Raw genomic sequence first — 12,845 nt, forward strand, 5'->3', positions numbered from 1 at the left:
ACTTTTCCTTTCACACTGCCTTCTGCCACCTTCTCCCATGGCAATGCCTCCTTCATCCTCCAAAGTCTAGCTCAAAAGTGACTCAGTGAAAAGCCTTGTTAACCCTTCCTCTCTCAGGCATTAATATCACTTTCTTGTTCAGGGTTTGGGAGAATGGGGTGAAGAATTAAAGAAGTACAAGTTAGTTAATAGTTGGGCATGAGGATGGGGAGCACAGTACAGGGAACGCAGTTAGCATTAATATGATGGCTAGGTGGAGGGCCAGGGGAGAGAGGGAGCAATTGGGGGGATCATTTTATGAACTATATAGACATCTAACTAATGTACTGTATACTTGAAACTAATTTAAATAAATAAATTTTAAAAAATTGAATAGATCAATACCAGTTGATTTGGAGGAAATTTTACACATTATTACTATTGAGTGAAAAAAAGTAAAATATAGAGAAATGTGTATAATGTATTCCCATTTCTATAAAGCAAACAGTGATAAAAGCCATATAAGTATATATATATATATTGGTATACAAATATATATATATTTTTATGAGCCTAGAAAAATGTTCAAAGCAAAACATATTCAACTGAAATTTTTTTTAAGTGTCTTCCAAAGAACAGATTTTTTTTTTGTAGATTACTATGACTTCATTTGCACTTGCTATTCAAGATATGGAATCTTTGTTGTACCAAACTGATACAGCCCTCTCATTCACCACTATTGGTCTGTCAAATACTATTTTCTATAGAGCAGTTTATAAGAACCAACAGAAGAAGTTTGATTTCACCTGTCAGGAACAGCAGTATACTTTCACAGCCTTGCCATAGAGCCAAGGTAGCTCTCTTTCTTTCTACCATAATCTGGTATGCAGAGACCTTGATTATATTCACGTATCACAGAACATCATACCAGTTCAATACCTTGATGATTTTCATCATGGCGATTGGACTTGATGAGCTGGAAGAAGCATTAGATGCCTTGGTAAGACTCATATGTCTTAGAAGGTAGATGATAAAAATCATAAAAATTCAGGGTTTACTACCTTGGTAAATTTTTAGCAGTCAAGTAGTCTGAGCTGACAAGGTATCTCAAGTTGAGGCAAATTGCTGTACCTTGTACCACCTACTATTAAGAAAGAGGCACAATGCTTATTGGACCTTTTTTCATTTTAAGAACAAGCTTTACTTGCATGTGCTGCTTTTATGCATTAACTGAGCCATTAGCAGCCAGAATGGGTTCCAGCGTAAAAAAAGACTTTGTAGACTATAAGCTGCAGTACAAAAACTCTTCTTTTCCTTATGTCTTATCGCTTAGAAGATCCTACAATATGTGGAGTGTATGAGGAAAATTGAAATACTATGGCAATAGTAGAATCACAGTGTGGATCCATCAAGTTTTGGAACAAAATCTTGCTCCTCACTAAAGTTAACTATTGTCTGTTAAGAAACAGCTCCTGAGTGTTTATACTATGGTAATTCATAAAACCATAACCTTATTATTTGTGTACTTTACTTAAGTGTGTTGTATTTTTTAATTTTTAATTTTAATTTTAATTTTCAATTAGAGTTGACATTCAATATTACTTTATATTAGTTTCAAGTGTACAGAATAGTGGTTAGACAATTATATAATTTATGAAGTGATTCCCCTAATTAGTCTGGTACCCACCCACCTGGCACTATACATAATTATTGTAATATTATTGATTATATTCCCTATGCTGTACTTTATATCCCTGTAACCATTCTGTAACTATCAAGTTGTACTTCTTAATAGGGAAGAAGCCCCGGTCCCCAACTACCCTCCCATCTGGCAATCACCAATTTGTTCTCTGTATCTATGAGTCTGTTTTCATTTTGTTTATTGATTTAATTTGCTCCCTAGATTCCACGTATAAGTGAAATCATACAGTATTTGTCTTTCTCTGTCTGATTTATTTCACTTAGCATAATACCTTCTAGGTCCATCCATGTTTTTGCAAATGGTAAAATTTCATTTTATTTATGGCTGAGTAATATTCCATTGTATATATGTACCACTTTTTCTTTATGTGATCACCTTTTGATGGGCACTTAGGTTGCTTCCAGATCTTGGTTATTGTAAATAGTGCTGCAGTGAACATAGGGGTGCATATGTTTTTTCAAATTAATTTTTGGTACATATATCTTTTCAAATTAGTTTTTGGTTTTCTTTGGATAAATACCCAGAAGTAGAATTACTGGGTCATATAGTTGTACTTTTAACTTTCTGAGGAAACTTTATATTGTTTTCCATAGTGGCTGTACCAATTTACAATCCCACCAACAGTGCATGAGAGTTCTCTTTTCTTTACATCTTCACCAACGGTTGTTGTTATCTGATTTATTGATGACAGCCATTTTGATAGGTGTGATATGATATCTTATTGTGGTTTTAATTTGCATTTCTCTGATGATTAGTGATGTTGAGCATCTTTTCATATGTCTCTTGGTCATCTATATGTCTTCTATGGAGAAATGCTGATTCAGGGCCTTTGCCCATTTTTTAATAGGATTTTTGTGTATGTGTGTGTTGAGTTTTATGCATTCTTTATAAATTGTGGATATTAACCCCTTATCAGATATATCATTGGCAAATATCTTCTCTTATTCAGTAGGCTGTATTTCCATTTTGTTCATGGTTTCCTTTGCTGTGCATGAATCTTTTAGGGTAAAGTAGTCCCATTTATTTATTTATGTATTTTTTCTTATGTTTCCCTTGTCCAAGGAGATATGTCAGAAAAAATATTACTAAGAACAATGCCAAAGATTTTTCTGCCTATATTTTGTTCTAGGAGTTTAATGGTTTCAGGTCTTTTGTTTTAGCATAATCCATTTGAGTTTATTCTTGTATATGATGTAAAAGGGTGGTCAAGTTTCATTATTTTGTACATATCCATTTAGTTTTCCTAGCCTCACTTATTGCATAGACTGTACTTACCCCATTGGATATTCTTCCTTCTTTTGTTAAAGATTAAATGACCATATAGGTGTGAGTTTATTTCTAGGCTCTCTCTTCTGTTCCCTTGAACTATATATTTATTTTTATGCCAGTACCATGCTTTTCATCACTTTGACTATTTCCTTTATTCCCACTTTTGCTGAGAGTTTTTGTCATAAATGGATGCTGGATTTTGTTAAATGCTTTATCTGCATCTATTGATATGATCATATGATTTTTATCCTTTATTTTGTTTATGTGGTGTATCATGCTGATATTGAACCAACTTTGCATCCCAGGAATAAATCCCACTTGATCGTGATGTATGATCTTTTTAATGTATTACTGAATTTGGTTTGCCAATATTTTATTGAGGTTTTCCCATCTATGTTCATTAGGGATATTGGCCTATAATTTTTTTTTTTTTGGTAATGTGTTTGTCTGGTTTTGGAATCAGAGTAATCATTGCCTCGTCAAATGATCTTGAGAGTTTTCCCTTCTCTTGAAATTTTTTGGAATAGTTTGAGAAGAATAGGTATTAATTCTTTGAATGTTTTGTAAAATTCACCTGTGAAGCTATCTGGTCCAGGACTTTTGTTTTCTGGAAGTTTTTTGATTACTGATTGGATTTCATTAGTAGTAATCAGTCTGTTCAGATTTTGTTTCTCTTGACTCAGTATGTTACTTGGAATGTACCCATTTCTTCCAGATTGTCCAATTTGTTGGCACATAAGTGTTCGCGGTATTTTCTTAAAATCCTTTGTATTTCTGTGGAGTCAGTTGTTACTTCTCTTTAATTTCTGATTTTGTTTATTTGGGTCCTCTCTCTTTTTTTCTCGATGAGTATAGTTAAAGGTTTATCAATTTTGTTTGTCTTTTTCAAAAAGCCAGCTCTTGGTTTCATTGATCCTTTGTATTAGTTTTATAGACTCTATTTCATTTATTTCCACTCTGATCTTTATTATTTCCTTTCTTCTACTTACTTTAGTGTTTGTTTGCTGTTCTTTTTCTAGTCTCTTTAGGTGTAAGTTTAGATTGTTTATTTGAGATTTTTCTTGATTTCTGAGATAGGCCTGTATTGTTATGAATTTCCTTCTTAGGACTGCTTTTGCTGTATCCCATAGATTTTGGGTCATTGTGTTTGTATTTTGTATTTTTTTTAAAAAGAAGTTTAGCTTTTTAAAATTATATGGAAAAATAAAAGTCCAAATAAAGCTAAAACAATTATAAAAAGGAAAACATGGGGAGGATTTCCCTTATTTTTTGAAAATGATTTTATTTTTTTTTTAAATTATGGTTCGTGTACAATGTTGTATGAGTTTCAGGTGTACAATATGGTGATTAACATTTATATAACTTACAAAGTGATCACCCTGATAAATCTAGTATCCATCTGACACCATACATAGTTACAATATTATTGACCAATCCCTAATGCTATACTTTACATCCCCATGACTATTTTGTAACTACCAGTTTGTACTTCTTAATCCTTTCCCCCTTTCCACTCACTCCTCGACCCCCTCCCATCTGGCAATTATCAAAATGTTCTCTGTATCTTTGAGATTGTTTCTGTTTTGTTTGTTTGTTTTTATTGTTTTTTTAGGTTTCACTTGTAAGTGAAATCATATGGTATTTGTCTTTCTCTGTCTGGCTTACTCCACTCAGAACAATACCCTCTAGGTCCATTCATGTTGTTGCAGATGGCAAAATTTTATTCTTTTATTATGGTTGAGTAATATTCCATTGTATATATGAACCACTTCTTCTTTATCCATTCATCTATTGATGGACAGTTAGGTTGCTTCCATATCTTGGCTATTGTAAATGATGCTGCAATAAACATAGGGATGCATGTCTTTTAGAATTAGTGTTTTGGGTTTTTTTGGGTAAATACCCAGTGGTGGGATTACTGGGTCCTTCTTAGTCTCTTGTTATAGCTTTTGTTTTAAAGTCTATTTTGTCTGGTATAAGTATTAGTACCCTAGATTTTTTGGTTTGTTTCCATTTTCATAAAATATTTTTTTCCAGTCCTTTACTTGTAGTCTGTGTCTGTTTTTCAATCTGAAGTGAGTCTCTTGTAGGCAACATATGTAAGGATTTAAAACAAAACTTATCCATTCAGCTAACCTATGTTTGTTGATTGGAGCCTTAATCTATTTACATTTAAATTAATTGTTGATAGACGTGTAGTTGTTGCCATTTATTATTCATATTTTTAATTTTTTTCTTTTCTTCCTAAGGAAGTTCCTCTAACATTTCTTGTAATAATGGTTTGGTGTTGATGAACTTCTTTAGCTTTTTCTTGTCTGGGAAGCTCTTCATCTGTCTTTCAATTCTAAATGACAGCTTTACTGGATAGAGTAATCTTGGTTGCAGGTTCTTGCTTTTCATCACTTTGACTATTTCGTGCCAATCCCTCTGACCTGCAAAGTTTCTATTGAGGAATCAGCTGACCATTTTATGGGAGCTCCTTTGTAGGTAACTAACTGCTTCTCTCTCTTTGCTTTTAATATTCTCTTTGTCTTTAATCTTTGGGATTTTAATTATGCTGTATCTTGGTGTGGGCCTCTTTGGGTTCATCTTGTTTGGCACTTTCCGTGCTTCCTGGGCTCGATTGTCAATTTCCTTTGCCAGGTTAGAGAAGTTTTCAATCATGATTTTTTCAAATAGATTTTCAATTCTCTCTTCTCCTTCTGGTACCCCTATGATGTGAATGTTGGTACACTTGCTGTTGTCCCATAGGCCTCTTAAACTATCCTCATCTTTTCAGATTATTTTTCTTTTTACTGTTCTGATTGGGTGTTTTCTGCTACCTTATCTTTCAAATCACTGATTTGATTCTCTGCTACTATTGATTCTTTCTAATGTATTCTTCATTTCCGGTATTGCATTCTTCATTTCTGACTCTTTTTTAAATGTTTTCTGTTTCTATTTTTATGATTCCTAACTCTTTGTTGACATTCCCACTGAGATCATTGAGCATTTTTATAACCAGTGTTTTGAAATCTGCATCTAGTGGATTGCTTGTCTCCATTTTGTTTAGTTCTTTTTCTGGAGTTTTGTTCTGTAGTTTCATTTAGGACATATTTCTTTGTCTCTCCATGTTAGCTACCTCTCTATGTTTGTTTCTGTGTATTCATTAGGATTCTTATGTCTCTTGATCTTAGTGGAGTGGCCTTATATAGTAGATGTCCTTTGGGGCCCAGTGGCGCAGTCTTCCCTGGTCACCTGATTTGGGTGCTCCAAGTGTGTCCTTGTGTGGACTTATGTGCCCTTCTGTTGTAATTGATCCCTGGTTGATCTTTGCATGTTAGTGAGAGGAATTGACCCTCAGCTGATTTGTTGTGAGGACTAGTCAGTTAGGAGCTGACCTCATGAGCAGCTCTGGTGCCTTACCAGTCTGCTTTTTTGATGTGTCATTATTGGATATAGCCCCAGGTGATGCTCCGGCTCTGTCTGAAGCCAGCCACAAGGTATGCCAGCCCTGAGGGGTTCCTATGAGGATCTCCAAGTTCCACCACAGTCTGCGCCCTGCCTGGGGTCACCTAGCAAGTGTCACTATGCAATCCACATATGGCCAAGAGAAATGTCTGCAACTCCAGCCTCCCTCCATCTTACTCAGCCACAATCTCAGCCAGAAGTTGTGGGGACTTCTCTTCTCAGCACTGGGACTCTGGGCTGGGGAGCCTGGTGTGGGGCTGGGACTGCTTGCTTCTCCGGGGGGACCTCCACAACTGAGATATCCCTCCCGATTCTCAGCCGCCACATATGGATGTAGGATCACCCCATTCTATGTCTACATTCCTTCTACCAGTCTCGAGGTGGCCTCGTCTGTGTGTCCCCAGTTGTGGGGTTTCTGTTCAGGTAGACTTCAGGGGACTCCTAATGATGGCTGTTTTATAGTTTAGTTGTAATTTTGTTGTGGTTGTGAGAGGCAGCAAGCACAACATTTACCTACTTCACCATCATGACTAGAAGCCCTAAGAGCGAATTTCCCTGATTTTTAAAAATAAAGTTATACTAACAGAATATTGATCCTGGCATCAGACCCATGAGAATGTGGGAATTTAGTATATAACATGAGTGCAATAAAAATAGTGACAAGGAATACTCAATAATTGATATTGGGACATTGGCTTTCCATATGAGAAAAAATATAAAATTATATTTCAACATCATTAATAAGGAAGAGTAAGTCCCATAAGATCAGTGACCTAGATGTGGAAAACAAATTTTAAAAATTTTAGAAGCAAATATAGAGCATATCTTTTGACCTCAGTATAGGTAATATTTCCTAAAGAATACTCCTAATAAGCACAAACTATAGAGGTCAAATTGATACATTTGACTACCTCAAAATTAAAAACATCGATATGGCTAAACTCACCAATATTAAAATTAAAAATTAAGAAATAAGCTTAGAAAGTATATTTACTATATAAATAACAGAATGATCATTATTAAAAATTTACAAATTAATAAGAAATAGACAACTCTTCCCAAATGAAAAAGGGAAAAGGATATGAAAAAGCCATTCATAGATGAAGAAACCTCAATATAATATAAACATATGAAAATATATTTAATATCACTAATAATCAAGGAAATGCAAATTAAAATAGATAACACATTTTATCCATCAGATTGGGAAAAATTATGAATTTTAATAATATCAAATATTGGATGAATATGGAGTAATAATATTCTCATTCAGTAATGGTGAGAATGTATATTGATATAGGTATTTTGTGGAGCAATTTGGCAAGAACTACTAAAGTTGAAAATGCACATAGTGTACAATCCATTAGCTATCCTTCTAGTAATTTACCCTAGGGAAATGTTTACACATGTATGCAGGAGATGTGTGTAAGGATATTCACTGTAGCATTATTTTGGTATCAAAATACTCGAAATGACCTAAATGGCCATCAAAGAGAAATGTTTTTAAAATTATAATGTTTTCATATTATAGAATACCATACAGCAGTCAAAGGAATAAAATATATTTCTTTACATACATGAATCAGATCTCAATGTTAATATATAAAAGCAACTTTAAGATGGACACATGTACTATAATATCAGTTATATATTTTTAAAGTATGTACAGAAAATGTTAACAATCATCACTTTTGGGTGTTGAGAACACAAATGTTACTTTTATCATTTTCTTATTTTTCGGTAATTAAAAATTTTCCCAATATAAAAACAATGCGAAATAAGAACAAGCAGGGAGTAGTTAATTGTTCCAAGTGTTATATTCAGGTCAGATTAGCAAAGAAGTGAACATTGTACATTGGATTTAACAAATAAGCCATTAACAATAAATGTATGTTGAACCTCTATTAAATGTAAGGCATTTTGAAATGTCACAGATTGGAGAAGAAGATTATAAGCCTAAAGAGGCAAGTTATAGCTTTCCTGATTTTGACTCTTCAGCTTTTATTTACATGATGATGGTGGTGGTGGTGATGATAAATGCTTCAATAAGCCATATTCCCTCTACATAAAAATCTCAAATTTCCTGTAACAACTAATTGCAAACTTTCTGCTTAGGTAGGGTTTTTGAATCGGCAGAGGACATTGGCCTTGTTGGAAACATTCTATGACCAAAGTTCAAAAAGGCTTAGAAGTTTACTTCGAAACCCAAGACAATGTAAGTGCCACCCAGAGGGAATATGCTCAAGCTGGAATGATGCAGTACACTAATATGATAACACAATGTCATTCTACCCCTGTGGAATTTCTTCACTTACATTTCCGAGATCGTGATAGCTATATTGTCATTCATTCCCCACAAAATTCTCCTCACTCTTCACCAAACTAGATGATTTTTTCACTACAGTGCAAAACTAAAAGTTGTCAAGCTAGAACTCAGGTAAAACTCAATTTTTGTTTCATTCAAATGAAGAAGTGTTTTAGTAATAATCTGAATGCTTTAGAAATTAAGTTGGTAACGGTAATTCCAGTTTTAGTGTCTAACTTAGAATTCTAAGATTTCTAAGAAAAATGTTTCCTTCTCCAAAGCATTTTATTCATATACCTTTACTGTACTTATACAGTGAAATATCTTTTTTTATATCACTACCAAAACAAATAAAACTATGGATTTTATTTTTATTTTTTTAAAGAGAAAGTCATTGAATGGATGGGTTTTCCAAAGAATGTCAATATTTTATTTCTGTGTGAAAATGTATTACTTGAATACTCAAAAATCTGTGAGTGATATACATAGAATATTCTGAAAACTGTGTGAATCACAATCTTATAGCTTAAATACTAAATGTTTTAAGAGAGAGAGGGACAGTTTTATGGCATAGTCCCACTCTCTATAGTCCTTTACATAAGGGTTATTTTGTTCTTATTGCTGTTGTTGTTTTTTAACACTGGGATTCTGGCAAAAAAAAATCCAGTCTGAGAATTCTGAACTAGGTGTCCACATAAGTTGTGGAGGAAAAGAATTGAGGAATGAAGAAGATAGAAAGGTAGGGAAGGAGGAAGGGAGATTAAATAAACATTGGGAAAAAATAGACCACTGAAAGATTGTCATGGATAGAGACTTGCTTTTATTTTGATATTGTAGATATTGAAAAGGTATTTAAGGTGGAAGACATGTGTAAGCTTCCTCATCCCTCTGCTAGCTTTGTTATGGGTGGACCAAGAGTAAAGAATAAATTCTATTTGCTTTAGAAGTTTAGGCAACTCTCCTACTAGCAAAAGAGGAATCATGGTTGTTTTTAAAACCATGCCTTTTAGGAAGGGATGATTTCTAACTTACAATAGTGAGCATATTTTATGTTCTTTTGGATACCTTTTTGCTTTTTATTACATTGCAGGAAAAGGTAATTAATATTTACTTGAAGCAATAGGCTTATATTATAATCACTGTGCTCAATTTTTTTTGCATTAATTTACTAGCTCTGATTCTGAATTATAAGATCAATTTTTTAGGTAAATGTTTTGTTTTCTGCATTAGGGCCATTCGTTGAATTTGAAGAGATAGATTTGCCAGAGTTTTGGGGAGACATGGATAATCAAAAACACATTTATGAAGACTTTGACAACGTGCTCTTAGAGATGGATACATTGCTTTCTGAAAAACGTGCTAGCAAAACTCAAAATAAATTGTTAGAAAATTCGGAAGATCAATATGAACATGATACACATAGAAAATCAACACTACCACCAAGCCTACCAGAATGGCAGAAAGAGACAACTGCAAGACAAGAACCAAACAAAATTTCAACTAAAGGGCAAGATATAGAGTCAGCAGGAGAACAAGAACTATACAGAAAATCAGTAACAGAACAAGGACAACGCAAAGGGTCAACAGTGGGACAAGGAACACACAGAGGATCAACTTCAGAACAAAGATCACGCAGAGAGTCAGTAATAGAACAAAGATCACAACAACAGTCAATTGTAGAACAAGGATCACACAGAGAGTCAGTAGTAGAACAAGGATCACAAAGAGGGTCAATCGCAGAAGAGTTACATAGAGGGTCATTAGTAGAACAAGGACCACAAATAGAGTCAATCGCAGAAGAGTCACGTAGAGGGTCAGTAGTAGAACAAGGACCACAAAGAGGGTCAATCTCAGAAGAGTCACGAAGAGGGTCAGTACCAGAACGAGGACCACAAAGAGGGTCAATCGCAGAAGAGTCACGAAGAGGGTCAGTACCAGAACGAGGACCACAAAGAGGGTCAATCTCAGAAGAGTCACGAAGAGGGTCAGTACCAGAACGAGGACCACAAAGAGGGTCAATCTCAGAAGAGTCACGAAGAGGGTCAGTACCAGAACGAGGACCACAAAGAGGGTCAATCTCAGAAGAGTCACGAAGAGGGTCAGTACCAGAACGAGGACCACAAAGAGGGTCAATCTCAGAAGAGTCACGAAGAGGGTCAGTACCAGAACGAGGACCACAAAGAGGGTCAATCTCAGAAGAGTCACGAAGAGGGTCAGTACCAGAACGAGGACCACAAAGAGGGTCAATCTCAGAAGAGTCACGAAGAGGGTCAGTACCAGAACGAGGACCACAAAGAGGGTCAATCTCAGAAGAGTCACGAAGAGGGTCAGTACCAGAACGAGGACCACAAAGAGGGTCAATCTCAGAAGAGTCACGAAGAGGGTCAGTACCAGAACGAGGACCACAAAGAGGGTCAATCTCAGAAGAGTCACGAAGAGGGTCAGTACCAGAACGAGGACCACAAAGAGGGTCAATCTCAGAAGAGTCACGAAGAGGGTCAGTACCAGAACGAGGACCACAAAGAGGGTCAATCTCAGAAGAGTCACGAAGAGGGTCAGTACCAGAACGAGGACCACAAAGAGGGTCAATCTCAGAAGAGTCACGAAGAGGGTCAGTACCAGAACGAGGACCACAAAGAGGGTCAATCTCAGAAGAGTCACGAAGAGGGTCAGTACCAGAACGAGGACCACAAAGAGGGTCAATCGCAGAAGAGTCACATAGAGGGTCAGTAGTAGAACAAGGACCACAAATAGGGTCAATCGCAGAAGAGTCACGTAGAGGGTCAGTACCAGAACGAGGACCACAAAGAGGGTCAATCGCAGAAGAGTCACATAGAGGGTCATTAGTAGAACAAGGACCACAAAGAGGGTCAATCGCAGAAGAGTCACGCAGAGAGTCAGTAGTAGAACAAGGACCACAAAGAGGGTCAATCACAGAAGAGTCACGCAGAGAGTCAATAAAGCGAAAAGGATCACACAAAGAGTCAACTGCAGAACAAGGACCACACAAAGGGTCAGTTACAGAAGAAGGCTCACACAGAGAGTCAGTAACACGAAAAGGATCACACAAAAGATTACACAGAGAGTCAGTATTAGAAGAACCACAGAAAGAGTCAGCTGAAGAACAAGAACCACCCAGAGGGACAATTCCAGAACAACAGGACATAGACTCAATTTCACAATCAAGTGAAAAGTTTAGGGAGGCTACTCACTTTGAGCACACTGAAATCCCTCCACAGGAAGAGAGGCCTCAGGAGCAAGTATATGCGGAGGAACTATTCATGATTTCTGACCTGCAAGAGGAAGATAGAATATTAAGTAAAAAAGATCATCTTTCAGGTAGTAAGGCAGTTCTCCTATAACATTAGCTCCCTGTTTTGTGGAATGGTTTTTAAAGTCTTTTCAGAAAATATGTTTCAATTAGCATTTTTTGGCATATCAGGTCATGCAAACCTCAGACATATTTTGCTACTCAGTATGAATCTAGACCTTGAACTATCAATTAAATGCAAACCAGAAAGCCTCCATTGTCAACTTATCTAGAATTCCTTTGGACCTAGGAGCCCATTTGTAAGGAAGAAATCTGGTAATGTTACATACAGAAATTTACATTGGAACTCGGAAAAGGCAGTAGAAGCCCTTTTGTTTTAAATGTGGTATCTGGTATTAGAAGCCACTTTTAAAAATTTCTTCTATTTCAACTATAAAATAGATGTTGCTTTTTTCAGTTACAACTAAGACATGTTCTAGAAGAGTTTCTGAAAGTTGTTTAAGACAGAAAGCACTCTGCATTTCAAATATTTATCTGCAGAAGACATTTTATTTATTTATTCTGAATCATCTATGCCAATTTATACCCTTTTTTGAAAAATTCTAATCTTTTAGAGGTCCAATCTCAATGCCACTTAAGACTTCAGTTAGGCATAATTTTTTAAAGTTCTGCTTTTTAATTCTAAAGTTTATAGTCCCAAAGAAAATTCTTATTTAAAAATCCTAAGAGATAGATAACCTGTGTTCTAGATTCTACACTATCATCAACTAATTTAATTTCTTTCATTTTTTTCAGTATTGTGTTTATTTCTCCACAAAACAGAGCTACTAATTTCTGGCTCTTCTTACATAGTAGGAATGCAGCTTAAA

General features: G+C 35.5%; 1 protein-coding gene across 1 annotated transcript in view; it reads left to right on the forward strand.

Annotated features, from left to right (window-relative positions):
* The window catches only part of EFCAB5 (EF-hand calcium binding domain 5), a 104,672-nt gene that overhangs the window by 51,166 nt on the left and 40,661 nt on the right, over window positions 1-12,845 (forward strand). The window contains exons 9-11 of the mRNA XM_025041615.1: window positions 8,516-8,615; window positions 9,936-10,434; window positions 11,656-12,044. Of these exons, the coding sequence (XP_024897383.1) occupies window positions 8,516-8,615; window positions 9,936-10,434; window positions 11,656-12,044 (988 nt within the window). The remainder of the gene's footprint in view (window positions 1-8,515; window positions 8,616-9,935; window positions 10,435-11,655; window positions 12,045-12,845) is intronic.

Source organism: Pteropus alecto, unplaced genomic scaffold (assembly GCF_000325575.1).
Source record: "Pteropus alecto unplaced genomic scaffold, ASM32557v1 scaffold98, whole genome shotgun sequence".
In the NCBI taxonomy this organism is placed as follows: Eukaryota; Metazoa; Chordata; class Mammalia; order Chiroptera; family Pteropodidae; genus Pteropus; species Pteropus alecto.